Here is a 23,125-nt window from a genome sequence, read left to right as displayed (position 1 = left end):
TATATTTGCAGAAGAGGTTTAACCTTCTTGAGCAGAACTACAGTAAATATTACTGATCTAAATTCAAAGTGATTTGAAAAGGCAGCAGGTTTTTATAAGAACAGCAATGTTACTTAAAAGTACTTTTGGTTCTCTGAAAATGCAATTTATTTCTTTAATACTACTGAGTAATGGGATGCACAGGTTTTATTTGATAACAACAAATGCTACTTCAGAATTAATTTGTGCTCCTAAATATGGATGATGAACAGGAAATAACTGAAAAAAACCCGCTGTACATTCCTTTCAAGCTGCTGCCTCACGTCTGTCTGGAAAGTTGTCAATTAAATGGCATTCACAGAGCCTGGTCAAAAAGGAGCGGAGCTGAAATCTCTTTGATATCGGGCCTTGTCAGGCGTATTTCACTCAGAGTCCTTTGATAATGTCAATTCAAAGCAAGGTCCTGACTTATGAGGAGTAACTTCTGGGGGAATATCAGTAGAACACATCGCGGCTTTTCGCTTTTCTTTTTACCAGACTGCAGCGGAGAGAAGGTGGGAGACACCTGGAGCAAGCTGCTGGCTCGCTAAGATTTATTTCTCATCCGTCTCCCGCTTTAAAGACATGATGATGTGAATATTGATACCCTGTCTTACTCTGGAATTAAATCTGTGCTTTTGGAGAAATAAATCTATAATCACGCTTTGAAAAATACTACGATGTCTTCTGGACATGTAAGTGTAGAGCGAGAGCAAATGCTGCAGCATGTAAATACTGGAAGGGCACTTGGAGAGCGTACACCTCCGCCAAGGCTAATTGTCCGTTTTATCACAATATTGCATATACATATCATGTACACAGAAATCTTTTTACATTAAACACAGCCAAAATATCCAGTTTATGATATAGTTGAAAGGAATATGTATTACCGTACAGCACCTGAATAAAAGTATTTTCTCATAAAGAAAGAGCATCATATCTTGTGGAAAATGCCCTTTCTCAGTATGTTACAGAAAATCCAACCCCTGATCCGCATCTACAACAAAATTGACTGGGTTCTTCCCTGACCACTGCTGCATCTTTCCACCATCTTTCATGATAATCAGTCCGGTGGTTTTTGCGTAATCCTGCTACCAAACAAACAAAGGCCAGTGCAAACCGAGCCTCATTGCTGGAGGTGGTAATACCCTGCAGTGGGTGCCTCAACATAAATATGAGTGAATTTGACAAAGCAGCAATGCAAACCACACCATTTACTGTGAAATGCTTTTAGGTGTAGCATGAATTTTTTAAAAGATAAACAACTGAAACATGTTTCTCTAAAAAGGGATTAAACGCACACGCTAAACCTTCCATTTTACAGACACTGTTTCCATACTGTTCTGACTTTGGCGCTCATGCTTGGATTGAAACGCATCTGCGGCACCAGGAGAACATCTCGTTCATGTTTCAATCACCTCGGTCACCTGATGTCGGGGCAGTAGATAGAGCGACGTGCTGTTACTGTTCAATCTGCTCCCCCCTGTGTGAGGAACAGCCCTGTCAATGATTGCTAACCTAGTGAAAATACCAAGCGTGAGCAAACGGCGACAAGAGGGAGAATCAACAGAGGAGAATCAATCTGTGGAAAAAGGCTGCAGGATTACTTCCACCTTAAGCTGGTTAAGATCAATGTGTATATATATCGTGTGTGGAGACTGTTTCTATTATTCAAGGCTCAGTGCAGCTCCCTGTGTGGAGCCTTGAGTCAACATTTACTTGGTGCTGGATGGTGATGTGTGTTTGAGGTGTGTTACAGGGGATGTGGGTATTTTTTTAAAGGTCACACACGTGTCAAAGGACAGATGATGACGGCCGCTGGTAGTTGACTCTTTCCTGGGAACACGGTGGTAGTTCATACAGGAGGCTAAACAAGCTTATTTTATTTTGAAAACCCTGACTATAGACTACACTGTATATGAAGATGGATGACGCTCCTCTACTTCCTCCCAGTATCCAAAAATGAAACCAAAATATCTGCCATACAAATGCTGCCATCTTGGATCCGGAGAGTGATCAGTAGCAATCAGGGGATGGAGGGTGAGATAACTGGGACACTGGCATCATCCCATCAGCCAGAGAGAACAACAAAAAATATTATGGCAAAGACTACATTTGAACTTCAGTCATATCAATAAATTATCATTTATATAAAAATATAGCTTATACAAAGAGAGAGAGAGAGTAAGCTAACGTCCAGGATGGAATGTAAAAATAGAGGACACTTAAACGTGTCCAGGTATCTGCCGATGTACTGGAGATACTTTATATTGAGAGGATTTATTTTATGATGTGTTGTGCTGGAGGACTGTAAAGGAATCTCTCTCTTTCAGTCTGGAAATAGGATTGTAACACTGATCTGAAACGAAGCCTGAAAACGATCCTGACCATGTCTACGTTGGGTTGATCTGACAGAATACATTTCCTTGGGATGCCGGAGTAAAGCTGGTGTCATTAATAATCGCAGTATATAATATCACTTCGCTACTTGGTTCTTCCAGAAACCGTCCGATGCAAAAAGATAACAAAAAATCCCAAGCTTAGCTCGAGAAAACAAAGCGATTCACATGATGAAAAAGAATCAATTTGGACATTTCTCTGGCAGCTCAATGCACTGATGCTGCCCATCACAGTGGAAAAAAAGGACTCAACTCAATCCTCAGAGAGGTGGAGGGGAATAAAACAGCTTAACGCTGGAAGTCGGTCTGTTTACCTCTGGAAAGACTGATCAATATCTCGAACATTTTGCGAAACCCGGGTGCTGGTGTACCTCGAACTGAGTGATGATCCCGTAGGTCTGCGCCGGTTCCCTCCACTTCAGGATGATCTTCTCCTCGTAGGCACTGCCCTGAATGGAGTCCAGAGGAACAGCCCCCGGCACTGTTGGAAATTATCACAAACACATTTGTTTCTCAGAAAAACTGTCGGCGGGGCTGTAATTCTGAAGGTAGAAATACAATAAAAACGTCTGAACAGTAAGATTTCTGTGGCGTGTATTGATATTCTCCCCATCTGCTGTTTGCCAATTTAAAATGTTGTCAACAGAAGTTGGATAAAAGCCACTGCTACTTATAATTTACCCGACTTATGCTGCCGTGCATAACACGATCAATACATTTGCTTTTCAAGGACCTTTAGTGAACAGATGGTCAAGAGCCAACATTGGAAACATCTCAACAGGAATATGTGACATTATTTAAAGCCACTGTTTCTGAGAACACACTATAAAACATGTATTTTTTTACAGCAAACCTGAAAACTTTTCACATAAACCAAAATGTGTGACAAATATGAACAATTCCCACCACGGGAGTAGTTGGAATTTTAATCTTTCCACAATGTTTACATGTGCGGAGATACAGAAATGTGGTCCTTTAGCCCCTCATGTGAATTTCTTTCATTCTGTAACTGAAACAGAATGATCGGAGAGACGTCTTTTTTTTTTCTTTTCTTTATCTTCAAGAATGCAACTACAGCTTCACCGCGTCTTTACACTTTTTTCCCACGGGAGCCTAAACACGCGGATCTGCAGACAAACACGCAGAAACACACAGCAGTCAGAGAGTGAGAAACAGTTGCCACTTTCAAGTTTCCAACCAGAGGTATCTGAGCCAGACATGACAAGACTCTCTTTTTTCGTCAGCTGCCTGAGCCTGTTTGTTATCTGGCGGCCGGGGGTTCCTCGAGACTTCTGTGGAGTTCATTTCCTGTGTCTGCTGAGGCAACACACAGGGTCTTTCATCTTTGAGGAGGTGAAACACCTCTACAACACAGGGCTGCCCGACTTCTGTGCTCTCCTGAAAAAACATTGGGAAAATCCCAAACGTGTCTCCAGTTTGATATTTTAATAATAAAGATATGAATACATTTGTTTATCTACTGTTGGTGAGCATCCGCGGTTGTTTTGCTTATTTCTCCTCTAAACAGGTAAAATCAGGTAAAGGAGGCAAAATGGAAAAAGTGAGATTTACATATAATGTCTCATTTGACTGTGATGGTTGGACATTAGCAAAACTATCTCTATTGGAATTTAGGTGACACTTTATTTTGCAAATAAAACGCATGATGAATGGTTTAAACATGTTAAAATGGAGTTGTAATAACAATTTAACTTATATATTTCCACAAAGTAACCCTCCATCACACTCACCATCCTCGTCCGTCTGAACCTCGAGCTCCGTGCTCTCCTTGACCCCCTCTGGGTTGCGGAGCACCAGCTTGACACTGAGGTTGGTGAAGGGCGTCAGGTTGTGGATGGTGTGCTGCGGATCGCGGCTCTGCGTGTCGTAGCACACCTCCTCCCGGGTCTCCTCCTTGCCGGCCACCCTGGAGCGGTACTGGACCGTCAGGTTGTAGCTGTGGCAACGGGTCACGTTGTAGCCCAGTGGCTCCCAGCGCACGGTCACCTGCTTGGACTGGATGTCCACCACCTCCAGCTTTCGTGGGCCGTGCATGGGCTCTGGCGGTTATGGACAGAGGAGAGAGGAGCGTGAGCTTACATCAGGAAAAGCAATTAGGCCGTGAGAAAAGGCAGGTAGTACAGAGTAATTTCAATAAAATCAAGGAAATGACTGAGGCCTATGCCAGGGCACAGAGAAGCCAGTAAAAAATGTACCACTACATTTTCCTTAACACTTGAGACTCACTCAATCATTTTATTCATATTGAAAAACTATTTCCTGTGTTTGGAGTCGATATTTCCAGGGGATGAGTTTAAAATTCAAAGCCGCAGCCTGATAGCGAACATTCCCGCATCCCGCCACCGTCGCTAACTCTGTGTCACAGCAGCTTCACACGCCAACACACCACAGGTCTGTTGGTGGACACCCTCAGCGGGAGGTGCAGCATCCCTTCAGAGTGCGTCTTTCCTCTGCTCCCTCTTCCATGTCCGCTCTCTTTTCCATCTCGCCCAGTGGCGCTCAGCTATTAGTGCCACACTGATACAGAGTCAGCCGGCCTGTCAATCCAGGCAGGACACAACCCCCCGCTGCCATGCTATCACCTCTAATCACATACACTGTGTCTCCTCGCCTTTTCTCCTCTACCTTCTCCATTTTCTCCTTCTACCTCCTCCCATCCTTCCATCTCTTTTCTCCCATTTCCTCTCTCTCTGTCCACCTCTTTTTCTGTGGCTCCCCCATTTCTATTTCCCGCTCTATCTCCCTCTTTGTCCTCTGTCCGCTTCCCCCCCACCATCTATTTTCCCCCTCGTGCTCTCTCTCCCTCTCCTTTCCTTTCCTACAGGAGGAAAGCAGCCCAAGCACAAGGTAATGGGATCAATTTCCATTCCAGGTTAAATTCGCAGTCCATTTCTCTGGAACTTAACACTTTACCACCTATTAGGAAGAGCCAGGGCTCAATTTCCCCCCCGTTCCCCAGGAGACACAGTCCAGCAATTCAGAGGCAGCCGCGGCAGCCATGTTTAACATTCTGGAGGTGCATGGGGAGGGGAGCACTGGCCTGAAGCTCCGGCGTGTTGTTCATTTCTACAGACATTGCAAAGGACATGACAAACAAGCCACAAATCTGCAAACCACACCGTCGCCAACCTCTGAAGTGAAGCCCCTTTATTCCTCATATGTCCAGTGGACACCTGCTTAAGTGTGAGGGCCAAAAGATATTCAGGTCTTATAGCAATCCTTTCAATTTTTCTTACATGAATATAAGACAATATTCAGTGTGGTGCTACAGAAATCCTGCAAGACAAAAATGAATGGTTTTCAGGAAATTGGGTCATGACATGTGACATGACAGAAGCTTTGTACGAGTCAGGCAGGATAATGCGAGGAGGGAAACAGTGAGAGAGAGATAAAAAAGGCACCTGCTCGTTGAATGAAAGACGGAACACTCTCAGATTTCACGAGGAGAGACAACAGATGTGATCTTTCATGCGCTTTCATAACGCAGATGAAATAGCATTAGAAGGGGCCTGAAAGAGGCAGAGGAAGAGCTGTTGAAGACGGATGGGGGAGGGTTAGCAACCTGGAGCGTACAATTGGTGAAGCGATATATACGAGAATCTAAAAATGATAACGTGTGAGTGGAAAATGGAAAATCATCGATAACCAAAGGAAACAAGTAACAATATAGCTTTTGTTTAAGAAGCATTTGCCCCTACACATCTTCACAGATCATATACGTCATCCAGGTTTACAAAGGTTTAAACAATAGCTAAAAGAAAAATATAGTTTGTTGACTGATTAGAGGTTATTAGGATTGGGGCGTAATTTGGATTTTTCCAAAACTGGGGCTAATTCAATACTTTTAAAATGGTTCCGGTGGCAGAACCAGTCGGCGATAAGATCTGCTTTTTCATTGCTAGGGCAAATTGGAAGTTGAAATTTACTGTTAACAGATTAAAGTGCACTTTACTTATATACACACACAAATATAAATAAGTGCAGGACAGTGTGTTGCCAGCAGTGATAATGTTTATTTTGCCTGTAAGCAGGGTAATTATTTCAGTTCATAGCTCAGGCACCAAAATCTGTGATGTGATCCGGCCCAGTGGGCTAAAGTCTAAAAGACTAACGGCCGTGAAGCGCAGCGCTCGATCAAGACAATCTGCTTTTAAAATGTTATCATGCATTTTAAGGTGCTTAATTAAGTTTGTCGTATTCCTCCCTTTACACAGAATCATTTTTCAAACATTTGCAGCACGTCCCGGTGTCAGTGCCACATTTTCGACTGTTTAGCTTTAGGCATTTGGTTGGTCGATACAAGACACTAGCTAACTGTAGGCTAATGTTTTGTGCTGCTAGAGCCATGTAGGGAGTGTGTTGCCTGTAAACAGGGGAACTACCTCAGTACAGAGTTCAGGCACCGAAATCTGCGATGTGATTCTGGTATCTACTAGATACCAACACTAGAGGTTATACAGATGTTATGGCTTGCAGAAAAGTAAGAAAGCTCTCTCTGAAATGTTGGTATGTGAGACAAGAACCTTCAAAGTGATTATCTGGAGTCGGATATATTCAGATTAAGTGTAAACAGAAAATAAGCAGCCCGGCTCCACTGTTCTTGCAAACTATGTGGATAAATGTAAGAATTCTCAAAGTCATCTACCGTTTTATTCGAATTAAATCAGGGTCGAAGAAGAGATTCTAATGCAGAACTGGGAAGAATTGGTGAAGGAAAACAGGCCTTTTTCACCTCGGTTGCAATGTTGGGAAGAGTCATCCAGAAAATAGAAGTTTAAAACCCCCTTTATTTGCGGAACTATCTGTTGGCTGCACTCAGTAGGCAACGGTTACACTAAAAGCCCGGAGAATTGCAGGGTGGCCAGGCACAGAAATCAAATTAAACCAGATGCTCTCAAAGTGACAAATGCACCAAAGTGTGAATCTCAAGCAGACGTGCATGAGCGGCTGGGAGGGAAGTCTCATTTCTGGGGAGGCATTCAAGGAGAATGTCACACTCGCCTCACTCCATCTTTGTGGAGCATCACAGATCCACAAGTCCACGGCTCCCCGGGTTCTGGCCAAAGAAGAGATGCCAACAAGAATGGGAGGCAATTTCAGAGAGGAGGGAAGTATTTATTCATATATGAATATAAATTTGTATTTTGTTGGCGTGTGGCAAGAACATTAGACGTATTGTGTTGGTATAATCACGAGGAATATTGGCCGTTTGTGAAACAGCTCCTATGATTATTCTATAGCCTCTCCCTGGAGTTTTGTGGAGAAAAGGCTAATTGTTTGTTGCCCCATTGGCTCCCTGTAGAGCAAATGCCAGCTGTCTGAGGGAGGCAGTAAAATGTGAGGATCTGTGGCGGACGTCCAATCACAACTTGTACCCCATGACTCAGAATGACATCATCTGTTTGCGCGAACAACAAGGTGTCTCATCCATTACAGAGCCCGGTCGTGGTTGACTTTGAAGAGAGAGGAACGAGGGGGAAAATAGCCCGCACCGTTCCTCCGACACCTAATCTTAAAGGAACGGATCGTGCGGAGCGGCTGATATCCTTTAAAAATCCTTTTCGTGCAGCCATTTTGTTTAAAATGGGTCCTCAGGCTGGGTGCATGAATGACAGGTGATGAGCTGAGCCTATTACCTCCATAGTCTACTGCAACCGTTATGTTTTATTGACCGAGGAGTAAGAAGCTCAGTATCAAAAGCACAAATCAAAACACGGAATAACGGGCCTCACACTTGAAATCCATGCCATTATTATTTTTTTTTTTTACAATTCTCACAAGCAATCAGACACTGAGAGCGTCGTTGGGGTGAAAGTACAGAAAATATGATTCTAATATCTCTCCGGTATGGCAGATATTTCTTGTGGAATAGAGTTATAATAATGGCTGTGAAAGCACCCCTCGGAGCAGGAAATTACCGAGGTCTATCTTACGCCAGGGCACACGGAGTGGGCTCCGGCGAGAGCGAGATTGGTATTCCGAGCGGCGGACAAATTATCACCTGCCCTGCACTCGCCGATGTAATTGAATAATTTGAATTTGACATTTACATTGAACTATTAGTGATTTTTTTGTCATTACAGCATGACATTTAAATAATGTTTTTGGAAATTACCAGCACATTATTGCCTCTTGTTAATTTGAGTGGCCCCTGCATGCGCGCCGCCGCCGCCGAGGCGACAACACGATTTCCCCAAAAAACATGAAACACAAAAAACACAACAAATAACCGCATGTTGCAGCCGTCTGTCCTAGAGGGGGCTTCAAATGGTGCACTTAGCCCCTGGGTGGAACGAGACATTAGTCCTGGATGAAAGGAAACAAATTGGGCATGTCCGGAGCACAGTCTCTTTATGTGAGACAAGTGTGTGTGTGTGCGTGTCTGTGTGTGTTTACGTTCTTTGTTTTTTTGCAGGGTAGTGTGCGTACGCGTGCACATCCACGCTTCGTCTGGTTCCGCAGCATCTCACTGGCTATATGTACAAGGAGAACAATTTACTTATCAGATTTTCCTCAGGCTCCGCATTCGGAAATGCCGGGATCTTTATCAGATCTACATCGATTAAGAGCAGAAAAGCCTGGCGCTGGCGTAGACTTCCATCTACCTGCTCAGCAAACAGAGCCGGGGGTGGGGGGAGAGAGAGAGAGAGAGAGAGAGAGAGAGAGAGAGAGAGAGAGAGAGAGAGGGGGGGGGAGGGGAGGAGGGGGCTACTTCCCCAGTGATTAGAAACCCAGAGCGAGTCAAAGTGGCTCCGCAGCCCAGTTGCTATCTCATCAAAATAAGACTTTGGGTTTGAGGAGAAGCAGAAAGAGGAGGAGGAGGAGGAGGAGGAGGAGGAGGAGGGAGCCTATAGTTGTTTGGAGATGGAAAAAAAACAGAAGAAATGCCTCGACTTTCTCAGGATGGCATGTAGGCTGTCGGATTCCTAGCTGGAGAATGTCAGCCGGGGTGCTTGTCACACACGTGTGCCTTTGTCGAAGACGTTGCCAAAACAAAACGACAACGGCAAAGATTAAATCTTGGTCGCGGGCTGTGTTTTCATGTAAAGATTTCCATTCGAGGCGGTTAGGCCCCGGTATTGCCGTCACTTATCTCTCCATTGTTGTGTGTGTGTTTGTGTCTTCTTCGCTCTGTTCCGTCTGAGCTGGGCGGACTGGGAGGCGAGCACCATTTGTTTGCCTCCTTTGTGTTACATCTCAGTGATAGCACTGAGGCCATTGAGGTAATGACATGGGTTTTACACTTAGGAAATCATTTTCATATCCCGCAGAAGCGAGCCGTAATAACAGCTTTTGATAACCGACAATCAAAGCTCCATCACCCTCCTAGAGTGCTCCTCCACGCAATCCTCTGGAGGAAGGGAACGAGTAGGAGGGAGGGGGTTAAGAGGGAGAGATGGAGGGGAGTGTGGGTGGGATTGGAGAGAGAGAGCTATGAGACAGAAAGGGGGGGTGGGGGGGTGGGGGTGGAAAGTTTTTGTTGCCATCGAAAAGCAACAAGTGCAACCGGGGCCGCGGGGTTGACGCGTTTACACATGATATAATTGATTGCTCTTAAACGGCACTCTGTACATGGGCCTGTGTGTTCCAACAGCACCCTCTACTCCCATTACACAGTCAGAGACAAATGCCCACCAGCTCAGGACACACACTAACACACACACTCACACTCACACTCACACACACACACACACACACACACACAGGCACTTTGCCCGAACACCTTGGAGGCGTGGATAATCACAAGGATTTATTGAATGGTGGTGGTCGCTCCTCACTCTATCAAGTCCATCTATATAGGCCTCGTGATGAATGGGACTGCCACGATGGCTGAGGACGAGGGGCGGGAGGGGCCCCTACGACGCGCTGGATCGAATTGAAACCCGCGGAATGAGCCCCGGTGCCGGACCCGGCCCGGGCTGCCACCTTGTCTGATGAACCCCCCCGAAGCTGTAGGAGAGGAGATGAATGGGCTAAAGCCCTCGTTCTCTCGCGGCAAAGAATTGAGCGGGAGAGCGGGAGGAAAAGTGAGACGCACTTTACCAGCGCAGGAGGATGATGCATGTCAAGACTCGAGACTGTCAAGTCACACAAGGCAGTGCTGGTCCTTGCTCGTGATGGACTGCCCTGTGGTGGCCAAACAACCAGGCCAACTAACAACTGTGCAAGTAGAGACACTGAAAAAACAAGGATTTATTTTAACGTGTTTATGATTCAATGTGTGTATTCTTAACATTTATCCCTTTGTTTGGGTTAGGGTTAGCATTAGCAGCATTAGCAGCACTTTTTGCACTGTAACCACGGATTCTGATATTAAGGAAAATGTCTAACTTTGATGATTATACAAGAAAATAGGAAGTTGTCTTGATCACCTTTTCGTTTATATTTTTATGAATTAGAAAGAACAGCATCTGATTACAGGAGTAGTGCACTTGGGACACTGAGAATTAGGGGCAGAAAATATGCTAAACTGAGCATCATGGTGGTGTTGGATGTGTATAATCCTGTCCGTGTTCCACGTTCGAGTCCCCTGTAAGCTGCCAATATACAATAAAAGCACCCCTAAAATATACTTTTTGTCTGGAAAAATACCACTCACGATGAATTCATTAGCTAGCTTTGTCATAATCAAGCTACATGGAATCATGTTATGTTAAATACAAGGCAAAGCAGTGGTTTCAAAGTTAGCAAAGAGGATCTGCTTTTTCTTCATCGAGGTGATGCTGCCATCGCTTAAGACTTTCCGATGAAAAGCAATAACCTTTTTGATACAAGCATCTGCAGTTGCAAATCAGAAAAAAAAAGCTGCATTTGTTGGTGACAGAATGGGAAAAAAAATATCAAAACACTAGAAAAAGGAACGAATGAACCAATAAATACCAGGGTGTAAAATGTCAGTCTCTTCTATCTCTGACCATTTAGAGGAACTGTCAGGGGCAAACCTGTGAAGGGAAGTGCGAGTCCACTGACCAGATGAAAACAAATGGACAGCCAGTTCATTGGAAGAGTCGGGGCAGGGGAGGTGGAACTGGTTAAATCAATCTTTCATTTCCACCAGTATGCTGTGTGGTGATTGGGGTCAGAGTGACAGGTAGAATGACCCCCTCACCCTTCACCGGCCTTAACACACACACACACACACACACACACACACACACACACACACACACACACACACACACACACACACACACACACACACACACACACACACACACACACACACACACACACACACACACACACACACACACACACACACCATCAGACCGGGCTCTGTCTTTTATGTTCAGCTTCCCGGGGAAAATGCCCGTGGTTAGAGGTTGTAAACGAGAAGATCACACGCCCTCATTTACCGACGGGGACACAATCTCTACAGGAGCAGTGGGAGGTTACCACGGCGATTCTTCAACTTCAATGCTCCCCAGATGGCCCGAGCGGTGCTGTCATTTGTCGCCCAAAAAACCTGCGCGTGTCGTACTCAACTCGGGGTGTTACCTTGAGTGTAAATCAAACTGTGAAGCTTGACTTTGTGAAATGGTTGCTGTGTTTTCTGAGCCACATACAAGGGAGATATATGAGAACTAAGATCTAGCGATCGAGGTGGGGGAACACAGGGAATAAATCGCAGCCCCTCCTGACATTCCCGTCCTTTGGCTGAGGAAGGAGATGCGGAAATGTTCTGGAGCTGGAGTTATAAAACCAGACTGAATGAGTGCTTCCTGGACGCCTTGCGAGGGGAATGGGACATCTATAATTCAGCAAAAGGCTGGAGAAAATCTGTGACAAAAATTACGGCAGATAGACCATGAATTATTAATCACGGGGAATAGGAACATTTAAAGACCTTGAGAAGCATTTCAGTCCAAATTTAAAAACAGCAGAATAAAAGGATCTTGCCAAGCCTGACTAAACTACCGCTATTTATCATTCTCCTGAGGCTAAAGAGTTGAGGATACAAACAACCTCAGGGATAAGTGTTTGTGAGGAGCTGAAGAGGCAGCTCCAGAGAAGAGGAAGAGGAGGAAGAGGTTTATGTGGATGTCGCCAGAGTATTGTTTGTGCACATCTGTTCGCAGAGTCCCGATTCCTTTGTGCTGGGGGAATAGATAGATGGAGTGATGGAAATAATAAGAATGAAGAAATATAAATGCACTGTCTCTCACCGTCTCCATCTTTTTTCCTTTGCAGCAGCAGCAGCTTTTTGAAGACGCGTCCTTCAATTTGCCTTTTGCGGAGCCAATATCATAGAACACAATTTGCCATTCTACTTCCAACTGCATGTGATAAAAAATACTTTTTTTATTGTGGTCCTCCAATAACCTTCCCCGCACACCACAAACTCAATCTAGCCTGTTTTCTCTGACTGACAATAGAACACAAATTCAATGGGACTCAAACCAAGGCTTTTCATTTTCCTCGCCACGGGCAATATAGAAACTCTACAGGTCACATGACTGCCAGCTATTGTGGGTGACAGACCAGACCAGTGTTGTCTGAGATAGCGAGGTGAGGAGGTGAAGTTCCTTTCACGGGCTCCAGGCAACAATGGCATTAATTAGACGCATCAAACCCAGCAAACCATTTCCTTTTCCCTTTAGACCCAGAAGAGACAGATCAACTCAATCTCAGCCTGATAAAGAAGGGGGGGAAAAAGCAAAGCTCCAGCTGACAGATCCTCACTCTCCTCTTTGTTAACACACCGTTAAGGCTTGGGGAGAATTAGCAAGACGAAATATCCTGACTCCCTTAAGTGAAATTATATAAACTGATGGAGCTGAGCTTATCAGCAGGCTCACAATAGTCCTATTTCTGTCTTTCGATGTACTTGAAGGTACCGTTGGTCAGTTGTAAATAAAGTCGTCTGGAGAAAAAGAAAGAATAAAGAATAAACGCCGTCTGTTGCACGTTGCAGCCGAACACCCCTCACCTCACCCTCCCCTTCCAAACATGAGAACCTGTGGTAGCCTTCAGTCGTCATAAAAACTCAAAAGGTGTTTAGTTTGTCCAGTCTGGGCTACTGTAAAAAAACATGGCGGCCTCCGTAGAGAGGACCCGCTCCTGATGTAAATATAAAGTATTAAAATATAAAAGGTCCATTCTAGGTATGCTAGGGCCTAATTGAAATTTGGCCAAATCAAAACAATAACAAAAGACCTAGTTTGATGACGTCATAAAGCAGCATGGGCAATGTATACGTTTTACTTACATTATGAAGCAAACAGCAATGAATGATCACGATCTATTACAAGCGACGGATATAAACAGTGTTTTTCCTTCATCATTCGTCATTTGAAGTCATAGCAGAGGCAAAAAAAGTCGCAGGTAAAGATGATATGATGCAATTAAAAGGAAAAATCAAACGTCACATTACCTTGAATAAAATTGGGGATTTCTCTGGGTTTAAACATTGCTAGAAACAGTTTGGATGATGTAAATACACAAGTCAACTATAGGTCAAATGGTTTTTAGAAAATGTTATAAAGAATTGTTAGCCATTTTCTCTTTCAGAATATATTGGAGGAAGAAGACTTTATATAAAGTCTGGCATTAAAAAAACATTAAGTAAATCTTTACATTATTATTCATAAGGCTTCAGGGAAGTGGACACTGTAAACATTATGATTTTTTATTATGTTGTCGCTCATGTAACAGCGACAACATGTTTATAACTCTTTAAGGTCGGTTAGTTATGTTATTGTTCAGATTTTTCTATGGATGATACAAATCCACACAGCAGCGCTTTAATAATACAGTTCATATACTTTGGGTTTTTTATCCTCACACTGTGACTCCACAGGTGAACTCATTCGTGTGACACTATTTAGGGAAGAAGTGCTTTTCAGGATAATTCATGATGAACATCATTTCATCTTTTATTTCCAATTTAATATTATTCTCTATAACCTTTGCCTGCTGTTAACCCTGCATTGTATTACATTTTTTATTCATCCATGCTGAGCAACTATCTTTATTCAGCTTCATAGAAACTAGTTATATTTGCAAAAATGAAAAAAAAGAGGAAGGAATATACTGAAAATTACCATTCACCATGTAACTGAGACAAATAACCGTACAGATAAAGTGATTGCACCACCAGCACCTTCTCCATGTTGCCAGACAGTCAAAATCCGACCTGGTCTTTCACAAATTAACCAGGATGCTAAATGCAAATCACCAACCTTGGTGTGGGTGAACATAATTGTGCAGCTCCTCCCTCCTCTCCACTGCTCCAAACGGCCGTTTAAGGGAGGGCTGATCCCTGATTAACGCTGATTCCCTCGTGTTTATTAGCCCTCAGTGCAACAGAATGGCAGAGTAAAAACAAACAGATGAGACTACTCCCACGTGGCACCCAGAGCGCAGATGGAGACAACTTATAGATGGAGATGTGGAGTTTGGCAGAGGCTGGAGTCTGAGCAGGTGTTTGGACCCAGCATGGACATCGTGTACTGACATTTTTTTTTTTAAAGCGCCCGAGAGCCAGTGGGACGGCAAAGGCCACAGGGTGGAGATGAGGCTTCGCAGGACAAACTGTTCGTCTACCATGGAAACTGTGAAAATAGCTCATACTGACATCACTCTGTCTAAATCAACATCTCACAATATTAAAAGGACACGTTATGCTCATGTTGAGGTGCATATTTTTCATTTGGGGTTATTATTTGAAAAGGTTTAATGTTCAGAAAACATCCCTTTCCTCAGAGTGCCCATCGCTGCAGCTCCTCTGTCTGAAACACAGGGCTGATTAGGTAACTTTGAAAATAACTGTTTTATTTGAGTAACAACCCGCTCCCAGTCTGAGCCTTAAGATGGAGCGCTGCTGCAGAAAAATCCACATCCAACACGTCTGTGTTTGTCTTGACCCAAAGCAGATTGAGATGCGAGGAAGAAAATCTCCCGGCAAATACTTTCTCCACACAGATCTGAAGTGGAACTCAGACTGCAGACGAGTGGTTGTTTAAAGTTTCCCTATCCGCCTTCCCCGGGCTGGAAATGGTTTCTCTGCGTGAGACGGACTCTCAGTGGTGTTGCTGAAATGCGGCGCACCCTGCTGTGATCCTGGGGCATCACCTGATAATACAGTGTCTTCCTTGGAGAAGCACTTACCAAGCGTGGAGGACTCTGAAGTGGTAAACAACTTCACGCAGACACACATTTCACATGCATGGGGAACACAGGCGCCGAACAGGCTTTTTCTCTTTCAGCTCACAGATCTGAACAAACACGCCGGGTCAGTTCGGCCACGTAGGAACGAACAAATTGAGAGCGGTTGAGAAATCCGACATCGACAGTCCAAAGACATGAGGATATGCAGAAGCTAAATGTTAGTCTGAATCCCTCTGCAAACCGATGAAACCTACAAATAACCCCGGAAAGCAATCACAGAGCCTTGGAGAAGACATTCTTTTGATGTTCACAAGTGCTTCATGAGAAGAGAAAAAAAAACAACCTTTCAAGGCTGCCCTTTTTTTCCTCCTGCGTCTGAATTGAAGTGGTGGCGTCCTTGCATTATACATTCCCCATTCTACAGAAGATTGAATTAAAACATCCTTTGTCATCAGAAACATTGCTCAGTTTGCCGAAGTGACCAAGGCATGGCTATGAATAATTATGCGGGAGACATTGGTCTAAAGTGGCCACAGATTTTCATTAGCGCCTCCAGACAGCGGTGCAGGGAGAGGGGGGGGGGGTCTCCGGGCCTGTCTGTATCAACAGTGATGTATCACACAGCCCTGTGAGTCTTAACCGTTCAATTAGGAGCTCTGCCGAGGCCCGGCCCCGTCACCGGGAAAGACCAGCAGCGAGCCGGACAAGATCAAGAGCCGCTTCCTCAAACACACTTCAGGAGCCGGGGACATCAATCTCCCCGACTGTGACCGGCAGGGTGGCCGAGGGGCAGGACCCCCGCAGACGCTGGGCCCCGGCTCTGAAGGCTGCACAGGTGGGGCCATTCATTCCTATCAGCCGGGCTAAAAAATGAATAAGCTATGACCTTCACAGTGGGAGGACGGGGGTCACACCGCGAGCAGGGACGGGAGAGAAATCTCATTTTCATCAGCATTTTCTCTGGACACCAAACAGCATTAGGAGCCTGGGAAACTGCTGAGGCCAGGTTTGTTTTTCTTCCCCGCGTCGGCATCGTGGTTCCACAGCATGGGGATTTAGCTGGTTAATGTTGTGAGAAGGGCAATTTGTACAATATCATCGGGCGTTCTCACAGTGTTTATGTGCATGTTCGAGTTTGAATGGCCGCAGCATAACAGCGATATTACGATCCAAATTTAAGGTGCCACTCTGCTTCTCACATGATATCAATCTGTGTTGCTGGTGGATTAAGAAGCTCACGGGGCGTTAGGAATGAGAGTTAGCCGGGAATAAACAAGTAGTTACAAAGTTAACCATGTGGTGGGGCAGTTTTCCGCTCTGTGTGTGGAGCCAACTATAAATCATATCAATTATTATGACATGTGGCTGCTCCACATAGCAGAGGAAGTTACTTCAACTTGCTTTCCCCCCCCCATTGGTCCACATGTTTTATCAGACTTCTTTTACATATGAGACTTAAAGTGTAGCTCCAGCTCTGAGCCACTGATAAGTTTGAAAAATGACAAAACCTGGACAGGGGACTCGTGGGGCGAGGGGGGGCGGGGCTGGGTGTGACAGTGACACATTTTCAGGCCATGAAAAATGGAGCGCGACACAGAATCGTAAGGCACCACTGCTACAGAGGGCTTTGTGGAAGTGGAGGACTTTTCCCCTCCAGAATCCCCCATGGTGGGCATTAGTGTGGTGGAGGACCGTGGTGGACCCGAGCCACTTCAATCCGAGGTCTTTTACCCACATGTGTGAGCCTGTCTCCTTTAGAGACCGGGTTTGTTATAGGGAAGAACCAAAGGTAACGCTAAGCTACTGGAATAAGACCAGAATACAATTTGTCTATAAACACTATTTCCTTATAATGAACCCGCCCATTAACTTTAAAATAAATGTCATTTAGAAGAGAATTAATGTCCATATCCCTGAAAATCTTAATGAAGATCTAAAGGTGAAAACAAAGAAAGCACAGAGGGCTTTGTCTACTATAGAAAAATAATTACCTAAGTAAACTAGCAATAATATTTGTTGGGAAATTATGAGCTGCAGTTATTTTCTTCACACGAAACAAGGCTTTAGAGAAAACACAATGGACCTTCACCAACAATGGAGCCCTGACGACTATTTGTTTATTACATGCAGGGGGTGATTTGTAAAAATAGGAAAAGTTTGTCATGATGTTTGGTTTGTAAAAGTACATTAGAGGAGCGGTACGAACACAAATAAAAAAAAAAGGCATTAATAAAACGCTGAATGAAAAGAAAGGACTGCTCGAACTGCTTTGACCACTCTTTTCACACGATCGTTGTAAATTTCAGTGTCTCCGTCTCTGTTTGTTTAAGTGTGGGGGCGTGCTTTTGTTCCCCGTGCTGTGCGGCGGTAATTGTGCTGGAACTGTGTGCAAAGTGCTGACGGTGAAAGTGAACCTCGTTTTTCAGCCGTTAGCCGTAACAGAGATGTTATCTTCAGCTCTAGATGCAAAGCGCCTAATGGCCCCACATTGTAGCCCACTTACCAACTCATTCATCCACATCACACACACACACACACTGCGCGCTCTGAAGGGAGTTCACACGGGTCACTCGTATTGTACATGTGCTGAACTCACTGGTTATTGCTGTGTTCTATAGGCAGAGGCAGCACCATCAGTAGCGCCACCTGCAGGAAACCATCAAAACTGAAGCTGTTTGTCCCCCATGTACACAGCAGTTGTTTTCTCTGTGTATTCGTACTTCATTGTTACCTTGAATACCTTATTTTGTATGCCATGAGCATGTGTTGACATAGCAACCATGGATTTGGTTCGCCTCAAAGTGGCTTGCATTATGTGCGCGTCCTTCACGAGTTCAATTTGTATCTAATCGAGTTGTCCTCTTCAGTCCTGACATGTAAACTTTGTCCAAAGAGCCTGAGGAAGCTTTGCCTGGATGCTTTGTAAAGTACAAGGTAACACGGCTTTCAATATGTTTATGAGTGTTGTGCCAACATATTATTTATCCTCCCAGTACATTTCACATCTGAATATAAATGGATGAATGCGCAGTGGTTTCCATTTCTCGTTCCCTTACAAAGCTCGGGTGTTGGTACGACGGCTTAGATTTGGATTCATGTGTTTCACAACATGTCACAACCAGTACAGCATAATAAATTAAGCCTGTGACACTATAAAACAACAGTGTATTATTTTTCCTTAAATCCCAGCGGTGCTCTTTAGGTAATTGTGTTTTTGGCCTCACCGGCACATCTGGTCCTGGCCCTCAGAGGTGGCCCCGGGGCTCCGGTGCCTCCCTCCAGGGGTCTGGTCAGCAGAACGCTGATCTCGTACTCGGTGTCCGGGTCCAGATGGCCGATCTTGTGTGTGGTCTTGTCCACGGGCTGCAGGTCGTACATGGTGCCCGACACCGTGCGGTACTCCACCTCCCTGTCGATGATCGGGCCGTCCCCGTTGATGGAGTTGGCGTTCAACTGGATCCAGAGGTAAGTGGCACCGACAGCGGTCAGCTGGGGGGGTGCAATAGGCACGGGGGGCTCTAAGGAAACAAAAAGTTTTTGATGTCAGATGTTTGATAACCACATTATAAATGATGAAAAGTCTTTGTCATTCCCACAAAATAACTGTAGATATGTTCTCAGACCTGAGCACACGTCGAGTATCTTCACGTTTTCTAACAAACAAGGTATTTAAGGAGAGCCATGCAACGATCAATAGCTCCAGCTGGGTAAATGAAATGTCTCATCCTCGGTAGCACAATGACCGACTCATGTAATCACACACGCCTTTTTGAAAGTGACGGCAACTTCCAAGAGAGGTGTAAGCGAAGTCACCCAGACCTTGGGTGACTGCTGCTCTCATTGAACAACGTATTGATTTTAATCAGAGGCCTTCAATGGAGAAGCCTCTGGTAATTGACAACTACAGTAGCTGTCATCTCTCTCTCTTTCTAAAATCAGCAGCTGGTTCAGTCTCTCAACTCTTGACGGTTTCAGAATTTAGGGATTTCTATTAAAAGCCAACATGAACTGATGAGACTGAAACACCTGAAACTGAACTGTGTGCATGTTAACGCTGTTCAGACAGTGTGGTTTTAGTTGCTGCGTGTGGATATTAAACAAACAATTAAACATAAAGACTTTTAGGAGTGAAAGGTTTACAAAACTGCTCAATATTAATGTTCAGTCTGACAGCATCTTCTCCATCCATCCATTATCTATACTGCTTATCCTATTTCACTCAAGTTATATATTTATATTCATAATTTAAACTGAGAGTAACAGTAACCCCCTAACCCTAGACCAGCTCTGGTTCCATATTCATTTTCTCTACGTTTCAGAAAATCGTAATATAAAAAAAGAATTTCAAAAATATTGTAAAACAAAAAAAGGCAAAAAGTACAAGACTGTGTATGAAATAAAAAAAAAAAGGTTAAAAAGGGAAATCGTGGTCCCTCTGCACGAATTGCACCACCCATCCTTTGATGGTTGCAATATTATGTCTGATAATCAAAATTTATTTAAAAAAACGAATAGGATTTTTACTTCGGGGGTCAAGCTGTTGAGCTAAGAGGAGTTAAGGTAAGTACAGTACTTGAGTAATTGTACTTAGACACGTTTGAAAGCAGGGTAAGAGTTGACAGTAACATTTTAAGAGAAACTATTTCCCTTGTTCAAACTGTGTCAAGATGTTTTATCGCTCCACAATATAAAATATTACTCGAGTGGCAAACGACAAATTGAATTTAACACTTTTTTAAAATTTCTACACTGAATAGAGCCAACAATGTGAGGAAGGACGGCTTCATCTGTGTCGACGCCCTCGTGTCAACCCGACTTCAAAGTGTTTACAAGTGTGAGAAACGTGGCTCGGACTCTATTGTACAAATATTTTATGAAAACAGGGAAATGAAAGAAAAAAAAATCTGCATAGCAATTGGAGTTTTAAACTTGGATTTTACTGATTTAAATAGTCAAGTTCTTCTTCAGTTTTAGTTTGTTTCTTTCAGACGCATGTGGCGTTCGACGACAACTTTGATGAGGCCTCTCGAAATGTCAGACAAGTTATTTCAACTGTGGTGTATAATATAATTATTATATAAGCCGGTAAGAGGACAATATCAGCTGAAACGCTGTTAATGGAAATGTCTGCAAGAAAAAGTTTGAGACGGTCTTGCACATAAAGTCGTCACGATGAGGTTCTGTTTGAAAGTCATTTGAAAGTCTCTCGTCAATACTTCAGTAACACAAAGATTAATTATTCCTTTAAGAAATCCATGTTCTGTTTGTTCTAGTTTAAAAAGGACAACAACAACCTCCGCTGTCCATCACGGACGACTTGTCTCTACTTCCTCCCGCTATCCAGAAAGGAAGACAATATATTCCGGATACGAACGCTGCCATCTTGAGCCAAGGATGTCATTTGGAACCAAACTCTGTGCAGTAACGATCCAGGACTGGAGCAGTGGGAGTGAGATCCTGCCGATACACAGGCTCGAACAATGGCGCACACCCCCGCCAAGGCCCCGGCAGTCCAGTTAAATCGAGCTGCACCAAATTTCACACACTGATACATATCAATTCCCGAAATGCCTGATTATTTTCATGAAGAAACACAAATTAATCCCTGGGAAGATGGCGAAAAAATTGCAAAACACCTGATCTTGCAGTGCGGTCTTAAGATTTATGCGTGAACTTGCTGAAAATCAAACAAACATACCAAAAGAATGAGCACTTAAACATAGTGTGACAATAATTAAACTGACAGAAACCATCATTGAAATAATTGAATTAGACCTAAAATTCAACTTTAAGTTTGCTCCATTCACTAACATGGAGGAGGCAGGGTTTATGACCTGTCCGTTAGCCAGCCACCAGGGGGCAAGGTGATCGAGACACTTTGGCTTCACTTTTCTGGAGCCGTCCTGTCGTCCATCTTTTTATACAACCTCCGTTTATCACCCAGATGTTTTTCTTGCTTCAAGCACTCGTACGACCTCAAACTTGCTGTCACCAACAAACAGCCGTGACCCACAGCTGAAGCTCCTGATTATGAATCCACCCTTGTCACGTACAACAATGGCTCCGTGTCCCAGAGGCCACGGCGAGTAGCTCTAATGAGCACACACATGTGAACAGAATAATGCCATTAGTCGCCTGGCTGCTTCCCGTGGAGTTGTCATGGAGAGGGAGAGGTCTCCAGGCACGTTAAGAGCAGGTTGAGGTGTCCCGCATAGAATCGGAGCCCCTCCCTCGGCAGATGGTTACCCCACAGTGACCTCCGTCGCAGGTCCCTAAACTCCCATTAATCCGAGCTTCCAGAGTCGCAGTCAAACGTCACCTAAAGCGAACCAGCTAATCCAGCAGCTCGTCGTCCCGGACTCAGACGCGGCGCCCCGGCCTGCGTGCTGGAGCCAGACGGGAATATGAGGTGATCCAAAATCTGGCCTCGACCAACAGACTTGTTTTGATGGGTCTTTTATGTTATGTCCTAAAAGGGCTTTAACCGAGTTAAGAGGCAATATGCTCGGATTCATTTAAACAACAGAAAACAGCACAGGCACAGACTGTAATACCATCTCTCATGATATAGTGGTTTATCAGAAAATATTGATACTATAATGGTGTTTGGCATTTGTAATATTTTTAAAACATAAAAATTATAGTGTGGGTTTCCCTGTTGTGGCTTCAGAGAACAGATTGACTTGGAGAGATTTGGCCTTGTTGCTTTTATTCTATCTCTCCAGAAAAGCAGATGGCACCGTGAATGAAAGGAGCAGATGTAATTTATTTTATTGTACATTGTCTCTTTATTCATTACACAACTAAATGAAAAAATAATAACTTTGCAAAACAACTTGAGAGAAATCAGAATTAAATCTTACTTTTATTTTTAATTGAATTTTAAATGTGCTTTTATTTTTTGAAGACTCGTTAGATAACACCCTGTGAGGCACAGGACCAAGTGGGCTTCAAGAAATAGCATTTTCTAGAAATCATGATTGGTTCAGAGGAGCGACACAACGTGTGAATAAAGATCAACGACACGTCTCCACTTCCTCTTGGAATAAAAATGGAGCTTAAATGTTTCGGATAAAGTTGCCACCATCTTGTGCTCAGCTTTCAAACATGATGTTTTTTGCAACATCAAATAACTAGTTAAAACTAAACTTACTGGAAAAGTACACATTGTGATAAGAACTACCTGAAACGACAGGAATAGATTTATTTATGTCCCATCTACTAACATGGAGGAGGATGAGTTTATGGCCTATACTTCACTTTAGGGAATCTCTTGTGTCATTCATGTTTATATAAAGTCTATATATTCAACCAACTAACTAAGTTAAAGTCATTATTTATCTTATGATCTGGTTTTATCTTATGTGAAAACCTCCGTCAGAATACAGATGTGGGACGGGAGGACAAACTGGGATCCTCAGTCGTTCCATCAATCTTCTCTAGAGAGAAAATGCCTTTTCCGCACTGTGATGCGTGGACGCCATTCAATCCGATGTTGGCTGCCATCACTCGAGACCATTTCCACAACAATGCGACAACGCAGCATGATGTATTACGGCAATAAGCATTTCATTTAA

The 23,125-nt window shown here is 43.9% G+C and overlaps 1 protein-coding gene across 10 annotated transcripts in view; it reads right to left on the bottom strand.

The window, feature by feature from the left end:
• LOC118118056 (receptor-type tyrosine-protein phosphatase mu) overlaps positions 1 to 23,125 on the bottom strand; it is a 149,750-nt gene that overhangs the window by 64,339 nt on the left and 62,286 nt on the right. For all 10 annotated transcript variants that reach the window (XM_035170861.2, XM_035170858.2, XM_035170864.2 and 7 more), the window contains exons 7-9: positions 18,773 to 19,066; positions 4,169 to 4,477; positions 2,789 to 2,898 (exon numbers count right to left, since the gene is read on the bottom strand). In XM_035170861.2, coding sequence (XP_035026752.1) covers positions 2,789 to 2,898; positions 4,169 to 4,477; positions 18,773 to 19,066 — 713 coding nt within the window. The remainder of the gene's footprint in view (positions 1 to 2,788; positions 2,899 to 4,168; positions 4,478 to 18,772; positions 19,067 to 23,125) is intronic.

The sequence above is a fragment of the Hippoglossus stenolepis genome, chromosome 11 (genome assembly GCF_022539355.2).
Source record: "Hippoglossus stenolepis isolate QCI-W04-F060 chromosome 11, HSTE1.2, whole genome shotgun sequence".
In the NCBI taxonomy this organism is placed as follows: Eukaryota; Metazoa; Chordata; class Actinopteri; order Pleuronectiformes; family Pleuronectidae; genus Hippoglossus; species Hippoglossus stenolepis.
This window is presented reverse-complemented; position numbering and strand designations above follow the sequence as displayed.